Genomic DNA, 16,419 nt, shown 5'->3' on the forward strand with positions numbered 1-16,419 from the left:
CTTTGTTTTGTAGGTCAGTGGTTGAGTTTCTTCTAGTTGGAGCCACACCTATACAAGGTCATGATTCTTCAGAAGGACTAACTGTTGGTTTATTATCACATCCCAGGGAATTGGGTGGACATACATCAGTGTCAATTTGTACTATGCTGTAAAATTGAGTAGGAACTTAATAAATTCTAAATAGAAAATTAGAATATCCTGCAGACAAGGGCACCCTGTTGGGAATTTCATTTGGATGGATTTGTCTTGCTGGATTTGTCTTGTAACAAAGAGGCTTGAGTCACAAGTCTTACTCCACTGTACATGCCAAGCAAGTACAGGAAACGAATCATCGCTGTTTGAAGTCACAGAGTGTGCGCTCTTTGTTATTTGTGTCCATAAAAAATTAGGAAAGTGCCAAGGTGACCTTTTATACAAAGGTAATCCAAAAAAGACTTTAAATAAACAAAAAATCGGCTACAGCATAGCAGTGGTGCTATGAAAGCTTTATGTAATGGCTTTGGATTTATACCAAACTGATTTCAATCTTGGGTGGGACAGTAAGTGTTGTGCCACATTAGGGAAATAGCTGAAATAATTAGTGGTAAAATGAGTAAATTACTTTTGTAAAAAATAATGATGATAATATTCAATCTCCCATGTTTGGTCCCTGTTCACTCAAATATTCTTGTGGCCATTCCTCTGAGGAGGAAAGAATCACATGCTTTTGATAAAATGCAATTTAAAAATCAACATCCTTTTACATAGACCTCCAAGTTCACATACATAGAACTGTAACAAATGAATCTCTGGAGCAGTTTCCTTGACAAAATGGCAACAGTGGAGCTCCTGAAACCTATGCATGACTCACTGTGACATTAATCTGTGACTGCTGGATTAGTTGTTGCCGTAGGAGGGTTTCCCTCATCCTTGAATCATGAAGACCCATTTGCAACCAGGAAAACGTCTTTTTTCCCCTCTATTCAAAACTAAACTGTTTGATGATTAACTTTTCTCAAGATCATGAATACATTCAGGGAAAAATATCAGATGTGAGGATGTATGCACATAATAAGGGTTTTTTCCCCCCGCAGAAATGCCCCTCACAATCCAATTTGAGTCCAGAATGACTCAGATGTGAAGTTTATTACGTTTTAATTGAGCCAATGTATCAATTCTGTCCAGCCCAGGTTGAGGGGTGACATTTCAAACAGGAGTAATACATTATCTCTCTGTTTGGAGCAACCCATTAGCTGTCTGTCAGGTGCAATACATTTTTGGTCTTTCAAGAGAAATATATTATCTGTGCATCTATCTCTTGGATGTGATACAGGGCTTGCATAAAACCAGTCTGCTGTATAGACATCTTGCATTTTTCTTAACATATCACCATTAACTATAACATAAAACTTGAAGGGATTGGTGGGGTTATTTTGTGTTAATGGGAACTTAGTGTGAAGGTGAAAGGCAATTAAATTACATGGAATGGCTTTATAACAGTGCTATATTTTATTATTTTAAATAAGAATGAATGTATTTTTTAATAAATATTCAGTTTGAGTAATTCCAGTGTTATTTTCAGCTTTGAGATTTCATCTGTGGGAGAACTATCATTTGACAGCATCCATGTGTGCTATATTAATCTGGGAGGATTCTAGATTCAGCATAGCTGGCCTATTTGACTTTGTCTTTGACTGGAGTATAATGATATACAGTGTGTTGAATGTACCAGGGAGGACTGTACAGTTCTTTTCTTACAGGGAACATTTCAATTTTTGAGCAGGCATTTCAGAAGCTGTGTTGCCAAAATAAACTTTATTCCAGGCCCCTGTCTGCTCAGGAAATATACATTTCTCATAACTATAAGAAATGCTTGAATAAGGTGGAAAATAACACTGCTTCCAAAATGTACCTAAATGCCCCTAGAATCTTAATGAAAAATGATCAGGATGCATAAAGCAATGCATTAATATCACCCAGTGTCCCAAGTTTCGCTGATAATGAGCACATTTGCCTCTAAATATTTTACAAAAAGTACAACCATCGCTAATATTAAGATCTTTAGCCAGACTTGAAGGGTTAACCTGATTGTGTGATTGTTATAACTGTGGTATTTTAAGCTGGCAATAATTATTGTGGAGTTAGGCATTATGGGGGACAGTAGTGTTGCAGTTTGAAGTTCAGGAGATGGCTAATGTGGCTATATGCCAGCATTTTAGCATGCTAAAATAATACAATTTCTGTTTAAAATTACATGCATAAAGTAAATGATAACTGAATTGCAGTAATAAAACTACTTTAATGATGCATTGTTTACAAAATGACAAATTACAGCAAAATCTTACAGGACAAACAATAATCAAGCATGGCTTGTAATGTACATATTCCAATTTGTATGCTATATCAATCAAACACACACTATTCATTAACAAATTAAAATCCATATAAAGAATGATACTGTGGGCCTCATCAATAAGGCATTGAGATGGCAATGTAAAAAATCTACTACAATTGACATCTACTACAACTTTTATGTTTCGAACTGTTTTAAACCAGCATGATTTAATTAAATTTTTAATTTAATATGAACAGTATCTCAGTCAACCATGCATTGTAATTTTGAAATGTGACTTATTTCAGCAAAGCAACTGAAAAACTTGAGCGGGAATATCACAGAGAGAATTATTATGTTGCAGCCATTAACCGTGCAAAACATTTAATTTAAATTAGTATTAACGAACGTAATTGTATATTCTAAAACACAATCTAGGAACACACTTGAAATCTTCATGTGGCAAACCCTTATATTCCAAGCCCTCACAAAATTGCCTTTTAACACCACAAGGCCCTGATGCAGACTATTGAAATGATTGTTTGAAGCTGAAGCATCTATCCCTTGCCGCAGTTGTGTGTGTGTGGTTCCATGCTTGGTCTAGTGGGTCAGACAGCCTGACACTTCTGTGTTAAGTGGGCCACAGTCGGTGCTGTCCGTGTTGCACTTGCTGCACTCACAGCTCAGAGCCACAGGGTAGGTGAAGTGGAGGTCCATTCCACTGGGACACCCAGGCAAGTGTACAGTCTCATAGACTACATCCCTGAAGTTGCAGGCCTGTTGGGGGTATGGTTTCAGGGAGCTCTTGTACACAGAATCCTGTCAACCAATAGCAAAAACAATTACGCTTCACATTTCATGCATTTATCAGATGCTGTTAATGCAGAGAAATTTACACATCTTACATTTTTTTTTTACATGTGATCCATTTATACAGCTGGATATTTACAGAGGCAATTCAGGGTACCTTGCTCAAGGGTAGAACAGCAGAGCCTCATCAGAGTCAAACTTACAACCTTGGAGCTGCAACATCTGTTCCCTATCCATTATGCTACATTACCATGGGAATAAATGAGTACATATGCCCTAACTCTTTTTGCCAAAAAAATAATAAAATAAAATAAATTACAGCCATCGCTAATATTTAGCTCTTTAGCCAACACCTGATGGTGTGTTTGTTATGACTGTGGTATTTTAAGTTGGTAGCAATTATTGCGAAGTTAGCCATTATAGATTCTGGCTATATGGGAATAACATGTTAAACAGAAGCATAAACATGACACATAATGGGAATAATGTATAAACGGAACACCAATAGAGGTACGTTGAGCATACATTGGTCATGACATACTGCAGCAGGAACATTTGCAAAAAGCAGCTTGCCACAAGTTGACGTGAGCCAAATTGAATTTGATGCTGGCAACTTTGCTATACACTAAACATGTTGAAGCTAGCTAGAAATATAAGGAATAATAGTAGGCCACTTAAGCTTCGTTTTGTACTTAGCCATCTTAGCAAGTTTGCATAACTGCTTTTCTATTAAATTCAATGTAATGTCCTGGTTGTCATTCTTGTTCAGGTCAAAATTTTTATAAGTAACTAGGAAAATAGACCACCCCCGTATAACGTGCACTCCCTCACATCTGATATTAAAATGTTCATCATAATATAGTAAGCTTATAATGCTGTATATATATATATAAATATATATATATTTATCATATTATCATACATTGTGAAAGGCACAAATTATTGTGTAATTTTCAGAGATATTATGTTCTTTAAATGATCAGGTATATTTTGTATTCACAATGTATGTCATTTGTATATTCTATTTGGGTAAAACATGTTGTAGTTATTCCCTATAGCCTTTTCCTGGTCCTATTGTCACTTTAAAATGTTGTATGGCTGTGACAGTATGCATGGGTTACCGTACTGAAATATAAAGAAATCGATAAACAGTATTGTTGTGACTGTGTTCTTTTCTTCTTGTGTGATGCGACAGCTTCACAAAATGGAAATAATTTCTAGAGCATTCACATTGTTACATATGCTGTGAGTGTGATTATGAAAAGAACAGAAAGACACATTTTACTACCTGTCATGTCATTTAGACTCAGCAGGCTTAAAAGCCTTAACAGTGTGAGGTGTGGCATTTAGACTACCTCTTATGTTTTATCTCACAGTACAGGTGGTGTGCCAAGCAGTTTGACCTTGTATATTATGTATTCCATTGATGTTCACACCACAGTGTGTGCAATGCACAGTGACCTACTGAGCCTCATTCACGAAACATGTGTACGATCACATTTGATCGTAAACTGTGTGTAAGAACGTTTCAAAGCCCATTTCAGCATTCATCTTTTTTTTGTTACCTGAATTTGTTCAAGGCTGTTTCCTTATGCGAATCACATTAACAGGATTGCACATAAAATGTACAAACAGTCAGCATTCATTATCTCATACACTCATATACACAAAAACAAAGGTCTGCGCATACATCATGAAACCCATATGGGTTTTTTGTAGGAACATTTTTAAGAAGACAAGTAAGAAAAGTTTTGTGAATGAGGCCCAATATGGGGAAGTTTTATCCCATAAAATAACCTATGCTTTCATATTAGTGCCAATAGAGAGGAACTGCAGGAGACATAGTTACCTGGGTGAAGCACAGGCCAGCACAGGCGGTGGTGTTGAAGGTGACGCAGCCACCGCATTCTTCATTCTCCACGGAGATGGAGATGTTGGCGAGACCACAACTGGTGGAAGCTCTTGCCAGGATGGGAGCCAATGTCAAGCACAGCGCTGTGACAGCCAGATGCATGGCAACTGTGAATCTGCCGTAAAATGGAAACAAATCAAGCCATCGACTGCCACTTCGCTCCCCCAGATTTTCTCCCCAACTTGCATAAACACATTTTCTTGGTTTCTATTATTGGTTTTTAATTTCATGTTGAAATAACAAGCATTTGAAGTTTTTCAGCTTTCATGAATACATTTCCAAGTTAAGCCATGATTGTTATTCAACTGTATGTTTAAAGATAGCAGTAAAGTTTAATGTCAGCACTAATCACAGTACTCTACTTTTCATTGTACACAGCATGAAATGAAGGAAAACAGAAATACTAATGAAATAATTTCAAAGAAAGGAAAGATTAAAATAGAGTGATGGTTGGATAGAAAGGGGTCAGAGATAGTGGTAGCATCCTCACCAGTCAGATACCAAGCAAGGTGCAAGAATCTCCTTATCTTCTGGCTTTTATACTCTGCTGTTGCTAAGATTGCGGAGGAGGGCCAAATGACAGGTGGGATTCCTATCATCCAATAGTAGTATATATCACTGTGTGTGTGTGTGGTGGGGGTGCTCAAATCTGTTAAGCTTGGTTGTTATGTCTAGCTTAAATGTAAATATACAAAATATTGTGGTTTATTTCCCTCTGAGTGGAAAAAAAGTTAAAATCCAAGGTCAGCACCCTACGCAGCCATGACACAACAGAAGGGAACCTCTGAAATGACATTTAGTGTATTAATTTGAGATCACCTACAAAAATAACTGAAAAAGGTGGGCCTTACCCATGCAACATTATACTTTTACAACGTCTGTTGGCTGTTTAACTCTTCAATTCCCTGCTGAATATGTAATGCAATCTTTTTGCAGAAACAAACAGTACATGAAATACAGATAAATGAAGACAATAGAACGTCATTGCGATGCTACAATTTTCATTTATGCAATTTAACCTTAGTTATTACTTGGCTTTGTTGAATGCTCAATTCTGATTGGCCACTTCAGGCATTCTGTGGTCAAATATTTCTGTATAACGGCCACTGCTGTGGTTAACGGATTGCTTTAACTTAGAACTCATATCATTTCATATCACTAAGAAAGAAAGCCCGCAGCGGGCAATTTGACCGTTGTCACTTTGAAGGGTAAGCACCAGATATTATAACTAATGAAATACACCTGCAATATAGACATTATATGATTTTGTGCTGTATGTGTGCGTGTTTGAAAAGCCCATCTAGGGACAAGCATCGGAAATTAGCATATGCTATAAATGCTGTGATACATTGCATTGGATATTGTTTGACAATAATCTATGTTTAAATGTATCTGTCCCTAGCTGATTTTGAGATCGCATAGTGCCAATCTAGAAGCAATCCTTACTAACAGGTATGAAAAAACTGGTGTCTCTCCTTAGATATAGGTTATACAATTGGGGCATATAACATAACATGGAATTTTTGGTGAAATAGTTGTAAAGTAGAACAGGTTATAGTAGTCTTACTATTTAGAATTAGTGTATGAAATGCTGAATTATGCCAGATGAAATCCATGAATGAATTAAGTGGTGCATGAATTACACCAGATAACTGTACTTAAATTACCATCTTTGTCAAGAAATTAGATGCATTAGATATTTTGAAACAAGCAATTCAGAAAATTAAAAATATGAACCTCCTATGCATCAACAACATGCATATTCATTCTTTTTAATGTATTTAAAATATATATTTTAAAAATGCATATTTGAATTAGCCTACTGATACAGGGAGGCACACATTTTTTTAATGAAATGTTTTCTTTTTTGGGGGTGGGGGGGGGGCGGGCGATCAAACGTTAATGCTTGGTCACAGATTGCTGCTGATTAAGCACTTCTTTGCAAAGTAACATTAGCTAACTTGAATGAACATCTTGTTTGGCTAATGAGTTAGCCACCTATCTGGTTAGATGACATTCCTACCTACAAGCATATGAGTAGCATTATACATTAGCACAATTTACTATTATTATTTTTTAAACACACACACTGAAGAGTGTGTGTACCCCTGCATCTCCAACGGAAAGTGATTGACCACATCAAGAAGATGCAAGACCATAGTATTACCCAACCCTCTGTAAATCCCTGGTCTACACTGGTAGTCCAAGTTAGAAAAATAGATGCCGGCCTCCATTTTTCTGTTGAATGATGTCATTGGAAAGGACTCCTGTTCACTCCCTTGAATAGAGGATGCCCTTGATAGCTTAGTACAGGCCAGGTGGTTCTCCACCCTTGATTTGGCTATTGGGTACTGGCATATGGATGTAGACCCTCAAGACAAATTTAAAACTTTTTTTATAATTGGCCTTATGGGAATTTAATATCCTACCCTTTGGGCTGATTAATGGATGTAGAACATTCCAAAGACTGATGGATTTGGTGTTAGCAGACTTACAGTACACTACCTCTTTAGTCTATTCAGATAATATCATTGTTTTTCAGCAGAGTTTTCGTGAACATCTGAGTAGGCTGGGTGAGGTCCTTGGTAAGTCTGCTAATTTGAAAGTCAAACCTTCCAAGTGATATCTTTTTTCTACTCAAGTACTGTATCTAGGACATGACATTTCAGCTGAAGCAGTGATGAAAGACCCTAAGAAGGTAAAGGCAGTGAGACCTCACTGGAACCCAGGAACCAAATTGAGGTAAGGAGCGTCTTGGGGCTGGCCTCTTATTTCTGTAAAGAAAATTGCAGAGATCGCTAGGCCAATACACATATTGACTGAGAAGTACAGTAAATTTAAGTGGGACAAAAATTAAGTGGGACAAAAACTGTCAAAGGGCCTTTGTCCACCTGAAGCCAACCCTCATTACTACACCTATCATGGAAAGTTTAACTTACAATATTATTCCACAGAAGAGCTGGTGTGGTTAATTGATAGTACAGGAAAGCAAGGGTTATGTCCTAAACTATAAAGAAGTTTCAGGGGTCACTATGAAGGTCTAGAGTGGGTATTTGATGCGTTGTATAGGACTGAACCCAAGGGTGGTGGAACTGATATACAGTGAGCTCCTTAATGTTTGGGACAAAGACATGTTTTTCTTGATTATACTCTATAGCACAATTTTTAGATTTTTAATCAAACAATTCACATGTGGTTAAAGTGCACTTTATTTTTATACATTTTGGTTTCACCATGTAGAAATTACGGCACTTTTTCTACATAGTCCCCCCATTTCAGGGCACCAAAATGTTTGAGACAGATGGAACCACTTGATTGCACCGTGCAATTGTAGATTGGGCTACACCCAGTTGAAACAACAACCTCCCAAAATACCCCAGACGTGAAATTGGATCCACAATCTGACTGACTTGAGCGAGGCAGACCCACCCAGGAAAATAACAGCATTAAATGATTTACAATAGTCGGAACTTTAATATTTCTAGGAGGAAATGCTTCTGGAAAATGAGTAGCTAGATCCAAGATTGTCAAAAAATATTCACTTCCTTTCTTAGTTTTAGGTAGCAGGCCTTCACAATCAAGCATAATCTCTGAAACCGGTTCTTTCACTATTGTAGTGGGGCTGCAGGCAGAGCATGATCGGACTTCCCAAGCAGTTGGCATGACACAAATGACAATACCATTACATACCGCCATATGTGAGGCCAGTAAAAATGACGCAACGGGGAGGGTCTTGTGGACACCCACATAACTACCAAATGGAGCCTCATGGGCAAGATGGAGCGCTTCAGTCTGGTAACACTGGGAATACCATAAATAGCTGTTCATAAATAGATTACTCCTTATTTGCGGTTCAGTCAACCAGTTGCATTTCCTCATCAACCTAGTCTCTGAGGAAGAAACCTGTTGCCACACCCTTACCGTCCTCCAGAATAATTGCCATTTTACAGGAGATGTCCAAGGAAGCATGTTCCCTCACCAATGACTCACAGCTTAGAAAAGGAATTTCAAGCACACCAGTCACACCAGTACAATGGCAGGCTCTATAGGCCACTCGGCCACACCAGAGTCATCCAACCAAGTGAAAAAAAGTATCTGAAAACCCAATTGACTGTTCTTCTGTGCCATCCACAGGCCGCAGAGGAATGATCTTTTTTCCAAAGGCACATAGAACACACACTGAGAAAACCTCAGGATATGCTCACTCTAATTCTTGTGAAGCTGGCATGTAACATGGCTGCTCAGACACCTCTGGGGTCACACAAACCTTAGTGCCTTAGACTAATCTCATAACAAGGAAAGGATGGCACCACTCCAACAATAACATAATCACTGATGAGATTCGACTCTAGGTAAACATGATGCTAGAGAACAGCTCCATAGCTTCCACCCAAATCTTTTACTAGGGCAGATTTTCCCAAAAATGTGCAGGTCTGCAGCCCGTTATAAGAGCGCAAAGTGACTCCTGTGTCTCAAAATAGTCAGAGGCACTACTGGCCCACCATGGGACACACCACCCTGTGAGGTGAAACCATTGTAGCCCCCTGGCCTCTCTAAACCACTATGGCCAGACAATATCAGTGCCACTGGATTACCAACAGCACCTTTTTCCCTAAGAGCTGAACATTGTGATTTCATGTGTCCTAACTGGTGGCAGTAATGACAGATAATCTCTTGAGGGCACACAGGAAGTTCGGTACTTGGAAGTACTTGGAAGTTTGGCAGGACTACTCTGCTTCAGAGAAGTTCAACCAGACTGGTGAGGTTTTCCCAGTGCAGAAGACTGCCACTGACTACCTCCACAATAATACCGCCTTGGGGGGTCCCCCCTAGCCCCTTCCTCAGTGGGCTGCTAACAGTCTAACCCATGCCCAGGAGCATATCCATGAGCAGTTTCATAGTTAATTGTACTCAAAACTTTTACATGAGTTAAGCTATCGATCAAAATTTCCTGTTTCTGCTAGGTCCAGGCACAATTTGCCCGGCTTATGCCTCAACATTTTCCAAGAGGCCTCTGGCACGCTGCTATAGATGGCTAACACAGCTTTCTTAACCTTATCATGCTCCAAGCCCAAAGTTTTTTCTCATCTAAAAGATGACTTCTTTTTGAATGTGGATGCTTGAGGCTGTGTCTTGTGGGCTTAGATAGACGGTGGAGACACAGCCCCCACACTGGACAAATCCTGGTTCAAATTTAACGACAATAACACCAACAACAAGCATTCTGCATTGTTTTTCTATGTCTAGGCGGGTTTCCAAAAAGGATGTTTGGAGACTCCAAAAGGATACTTAGTAACTAAATTCTATAGATGTTTAGAGGTGTAAAATACTATATATTGTATATTACATGCTCGTTCTAGACATTTGCAGAAAATTAGCTCGCTTTCCACCTGCCTGTCATCTTCTAACTCCCCCTCCCTCTCCCCCTCTCTCCACCCCCCTCTCCTTGCTCTCCCCTTGCCCCCACTGGCAGCAGCAGGTCTGGAAGATTGTAGAAAAGTTTTTGTCAAATACCTCACCCTGATGAACAATTTCACATGCTACATTTATTATTCAAAATCAGGAGGCCACTCCTTATTTATAAGCGTACTGAATAATAATAAATATATTTTGAGAGTAATTTCACCAATATAAAATAGGATCAAGTCCTTCACTGCACATCCCCTGTGCTGTGGAGTCAAAAGCTGTGTCCACTGTCCTCAGAAATATTCACTCAGTCCAGTGATTTCTGCCTCCAAATTTGGGGTCTTTTGTTAGGACTAGGCATTGCAAACTACATTTTGTTATAAAGCAACAGCTTTTTTAAGCGTACATTTTCAAGAACTTTACTTGCCAGAGTACAACATTTTTAGCTTGCATACCAGAGATAATAATAATATTCATACGTACACAATACTTTTGGTGTTTTTTTTAATAATGGAGAAATGGAAAACAATGATTATTCCTCAGGAGAATTGCTAAGTAAACAATAAATGTTCTATCGATGCTATCGATGTTCTATCAATAAAAATAACTGTGGATTTTGTTCTCTGGATCATTGCCATGATAAAAACACTGACAGTTATTTACAGTTATTCATGTTGTCTGTGGATGAATAGAAGGTATGGACCCACAAGCTTGTTTTGTCGCCCCACATGTTTCAATATAGGGAACTATTGTCACTAAAACATTGGCACTGAAAAAATCATTTATAGAGATAGAACTGTGAGTTTTAACTTTTTCAAACAGTATATTGTGTGACCCGACTCATTTAAAATTTCACCATAAAAACAGAATAAATGCAAATACACCTACTCTGGCCCGAATACGGGCCAGTGCGACTTAAGGGGTTAAATAATTTTAATGTTGGTTTGCGGTGGAATTCCTCTTTCTGAAGAAAGAGAGCACTGGTGAGCTCAGTAATCACAAAGGGCCTTGTAGGCCAAGGAACACAGCTGAGGATTGAATAATTCTCACCATAATGAAGAAAAACCCCCAAAAGCTTGTCCAACAGACCAGAAACACTCTTCAGGAGGTAGGTGTGGATGTGTCAATGACTACTCTCCACAGATGACTTCACTAACAGACTACAGAGGCTACACTGCAAGATGCAGACCAGCAGTTCACCACAAAAACAGGATTGTCAGGTTAAAGTTTACTAAGAGGTACCTAACAGAGCCTGCAGAGTTCTGGAAAAAGGTCTTGTGGACAGATGAGATTAAGATTCACTTGCATCAGAGTGATAGGAAAAGTGTGGAGGCCAGATCCAAAACATCCCTCATCTCTGAAACATGGTGGTGGGGGTGTTATGGTTTTGGCATGTATGGCTACCACAGGTACTAGCTCACTTGTCATCACTGATGATGTAACTGCTGATAGCAGCAGCAAAATTAATTCTCAAGTGTACAGAAGCACCTTATCTGCTCAGGTTCAAGTGAATGACTCCAAACACAATGGACGGCACTTCATCCTTCAGCAAGATATTAATCCCAGACATACTGCTAAAGCAGTCTTTCAAAGCCAAATCAGGAAATTTGACTGGCTAAGTCATTCACCTGATCTGAATCCAACTGAAGAGAAAAATTTGAACAACCAGCCCCAGAAAGAAGCAGGCGCTGAAGATGGCTGCTGTGCAGGCCTGGCAGAGCATCATGAGAAAAGATAATCAGCACCTTGTGGTGTCCATGGGTCTCAGACTTAAAGCAGTCATTGCATGCAAAAGATATGCAAAAAGATACTAAACATGATTACTTTCATTTACATAAAATTAATATGCCCCAAATGTTGTGATGCCCTGAAATGGGGGTCTGTGTATAGAAGTACTGTCATTTCTATGGTGACAGTACACTTTTGGTGGAACCAAAGTGTATAAAATACCCTTAACCCCTTAGCGCACAAGCCAAATCTTGCCAATCCTTGCCCATTTAGGGGGTACCCTATTTAAAGCTTTATAACTCCAGATGTGAACACCACAGAGACTTGAAAAATGGCTTAAATGAAGCAAGACATTTGTACAATTTACAGTACTAACGCAGATTAGTTTATATTCATAATTTTGGAAGAAATAAAGTGCCACAAATGCAATTATTTTGACAAAAAATCAAAAATGAATTTGCACTTTTTAAGTTTGCAATGAAATACTGAGAGATTGCATATATACAGCAGGTTAAACTATACATGTGCTAGATCAAAAACTTCTTGACCACAAGTTCATAAAATCTAAGGGTGGATACGTAAAACTACTATAGATGTATGAAGCAAAAACTAAGCAGTGTACCCAGCGTCTCCAAATCTATCCAAAATGTCTAAATTATGCATTGCTGTAAATCACAACATATTCATGTATTTTCACTACAAATAAACTGTTTTTGACTCACTGTTGCATCATTTTCAAGTGGGAATTACAAGCTTTCAGTCAGTACAGTGGTCTAAAATATCTAGGGGTCCAGAAACATATCCAAAATCTCTCCAAAATTAAATAAAATGCTTTTTTTCCCATTATAAAGCATATAAATGAGCCCCTTCTGAAGGTTTAAGATGAAACATTGCTATCAGATTTAAAAAATAATGCAAAAATATTGTCACACAATGCAGTACAGTACCTAAATGTGTAATAATGAACTCTTGTGTGTATTTCTATACTCTGTACTATCGTATGTTTTCTTGTATGGGGATGGGACGACATGAAAACAATTTTCAACCGTCCACCACGTTTTGGCAATGTTCCAACTCTCAAGTCATCACTGTTGCATGCTTCACAAAAACTGTTACACTACCATCCAACGCTTACATTACAGTGTGAAATATCCACATTATATAACACCACTAACCTATTTAAAGACACTCAATTTCAAAAATAACATATATAACCAAAATATTTTGAGCAGTAATACTTACATAGAAATTATGAAATCTCATCTATGTTCAGTAGATGGAGACGATACTGTTCTATTCGCTTCTGTTTTGCTCCAGAAAACGATGTCAGCTAGGTCTATCAGCAAACATATGGCTTAGCTATGCCCAGAAGTCTTCAATAATAATAGTATTTTCCAAGAAATTATGAAATACCGTTGACCACATTTCGTTAGGTGCAGCGTCTTTTACTGCTAACACAGAGTGAATACGATGCTAAGAATATTTTCTGTTACGCTGACCTATAAAACGCTATTCCAAGAGCAGAATTAGACATGTTATACATTGTTAGAAAGCATACTCTCACCTACTGAATAAATGAATTGTCAATCAAGCCAGACTGTACTAAAAAGGGTGACGACGCCGTAAACAACACGTGTGGTATTAGGCACAGCTATTTTGGAAGATACCCAGGCGTCACAAATGCGTGTATATTTCCCAAACGGATTGTGACAATATATGACCATGCAGTCTCAAAAGGGACATCTACATACATAAAACCAACAGTAAGGTTGTATATTTATTCAATATTTAGTCACAGATATTGACTGTAGAATGACATGGTATCATTTTTAAAAACTTTTTCTTGTTTATTTCATTATTCAGTGAGCAGCGTTTTCACTGCTGTCGTGGCATATCTTAGGGCTATTGTCGGGTTTATCTTGTTGCTATGACGGAATAAGATTTTTTAGTGGTGAAAGAATAGTTTTATGAATGCCAAGATAGACAATATTGTCCATTATGTCAAGGGTGGGGGGTGTTTTAAAGATGCAGGGAGATGAGCGACAATGGTGGGGCTGCGAAACTCCGTTTTTGGCATAGTTGTCGTGTATCGTCTACTAATGAAACTAAAACAACGCGTTTCTGTTTTTAACTCATACGTTGGTTGCAGTAGCACCGAATGTCTGAGTCGGCATGCCGGCGTGGAGACCACTAGGGGCTTTGTGCTAAGAGGTTAAATAGAAACTGAGAATGCACAATTTAACCTTACCTTAGCCAATCATGAAAAAATGTCTTTCTTTTAAAAATTATGTAGCTCACTGTAGTTTTTATCGACTAAAGCCCTGTGTTGCCTTAGCAGATACCTTTGATCCTCAGTTTGGTGGTTCGGAGACCCTCCCTGAAATGGCAGCTAGACCCCCCCCCCCCCAACTTGTTCTCTAGCCTGGAAAGTCACATGGGATTAAGTACGGAGTCAGTTGGATCTTCAGGAGATCTACTGCTGCTGCTCCAGGCCCTGCCACTACTTCCCTGACCCCTGCCGCTAATTCTCTGCATGTTGCACGTTCACCCAGCATAGCTGAGTAATGAACTCATTGTCGGCATCTGTACTCGGGAGTTTTTGTGCTGCTCTCATTTAACTGGGGAAAAAGAATTGAGAGGATTGGAGGATCATGGAGGAATACTGCTGAAAGCGGGGCAATTCTTTGGGAGGCCGGACAATTCTCTAAGCTTGCTTTGGAGGTTAGAAGGATGACACGGGGGGAAGGGGCTCAACGACCACCAGGTGAGGGAAGTTTGGACTAATTTATTTGTTGTTGTTATTAGTCTAGCATTATGGGCATAGTTACCAGGGGGTAGTGTAGTACTGTGGTTGATGGTAGAACTGACTATAATGTTAGGTGTCATTTGCCAATGTTTACCATGAGTTGTATAACAGATTGTTACGTTTAAAGTGCGAACCATTTACTATAAAGCCCCTATAGTTAGTCCCCTTTATACCAGTGTGATATACTTATATTGTCACACAGATGTGAGGTGTGTGACAATTTTGCAATTACTTGTTTAAATCATCCTTAATTGCCCATGTCAGAATGACCGGCTCAACTTCAAGCACACAGTAATTTTAAGAGAATGATTTGTCTAAATTAAGTATTGTGTTTTACTTCTTATAACTGTCATTTTGTGCTTGTAAATATCAGCAACTCCAATCGGACCTTATCTGGTCAACAAAGGTGGTGACAGCTTTGTGTTACAGTTTATTCTGTAGATCTAGTACTGAATTATTGATTTATTACACTATGTTCAAACTGTAATTTGGCAGAAGACATTAAGAGGGTTACGTTAAGGTAAGTTATGGTTAGCTAAATATTATTTTATGAAGTCAGGGTTATTTTATTTAAAATGTGAATTGAGCTACCAGTGGTATTATCTACAGGCTTTATTATGGTGTGCTATCTACTACACCTCTGATAATGATAGCTAACTTAACTACCTAATAAAGTTAGCTAACTTAATGTAACTTAGTAGCTGTTACACTGTGCAAAAGCGACAAAATGACCACTTTCACATGACATTTCACATTGGCCAATCAGAGAAAAACTATGGGCCTTGGCTAGTTCAGACCAAAGATTTGTGACACATCAAGCTGCAACTGGTGACTTTGCAAAACTCATAGTTTGCAACATTTTAAAACGGTTTAAATCAAAGCAACGAGATGAGACAGGGTTTACGGTTACATCCTTGTTGGTTGCAATACTCATCTGGCAAATATCTAGATGCTTGCTGTAGCTGCAGTATTTCTAATAAAAGTGAGGGTGTGTAAGAGCCGAACATACAGTTTTTGGAAGTGGCTATGTGTGCTTCAGTGGCCGGTACACGGAGCGTACAAGGAACTAGATTTAGCATTGTTTCTTAATTTCACCTGTCTTTTCCTCGACCATTATGCACACCAAAGAGCTGGTGTCACTGTTGATTCGGGATGAGAATGCTCGTATACCAGTCTTTAATTACTACAGTGATTTTGTAAATGTATGTTGTCACCAGTGGAAACCCCCCCCCCCCCCACCCCCACCCACAACACCGCCCACTAATAAAAACAGTATATCACACTTTATTTCAGGATCCCTGCATGCAGTGGGTGAGGGGTAGGAATATGCCCTTGACCAGTTGTCAATCCATTGCAGGGCCCACACACCATACTCACATCCATAACTATGGGTAATTTAGACTCTCCAGTTAGCCTAGTGCATGTCTTTGGACGCTGAGAAGAAAC

At 38.7% G+C, this 16,419-nt stretch overlaps 1 protein-coding gene across 1 annotated transcript; it reads right to left on the reverse strand.

Moving 5' to 3' along the window:
* Positions 1-2,258: 2,258 nt before the first annotated feature.
* fshb (follicle stimulating hormone subunit beta) lies at positions 2,259-5,593 on the reverse strand. Its single transcript, XM_064335771.1, has 3 exons — positions 5,524-5,593; positions 4,971-5,148; positions 2,259-3,130 (listed from the first exon to the last, which is right to left on the reverse strand). The coding sequence occupies exons 2-3, from the start codon at positions 5,133-5,135 to the stop codon at positions 2,912-2,914; spliced, it is 384 nt and encodes a 127-aa protein (XP_064191841.1). The 5' UTR covers positions 5,136-5,148; positions 5,524-5,593; the 3' UTR covers positions 2,259-2,911.
* Between the last annotated feature and the right edge of the window lie 10,826 nt (positions 5,594-16,419).

The sequence above is a fragment of the Anguilla rostrata genome, chromosome 5 (assembly GCF_018555375.3).
Source record: "Anguilla rostrata isolate EN2019 chromosome 5, ASM1855537v3, whole genome shotgun sequence".
NCBI lineage: Eukaryota > Metazoa > Chordata > Actinopteri > Anguilliformes > Anguillidae > Anguilla > Anguilla rostrata.

Excerpts from the sequence above, each read along its gene's own strand:
- fshb (XM_064335771.1), bottom strand. The coding sequence starts at position 5,135 with ATGCATCTGGCTGTCACAGCGCTGTGCTTGACATTGGCTCCCATCCTG. Across the intron at positions 3,131-4,970 it reads CTGGCCTGTGCTTCACCCAG|GATTCTGTGTACAAGAGCTC; the intron begins GTAACTATGTCT and ends ATTGGTTGACAG.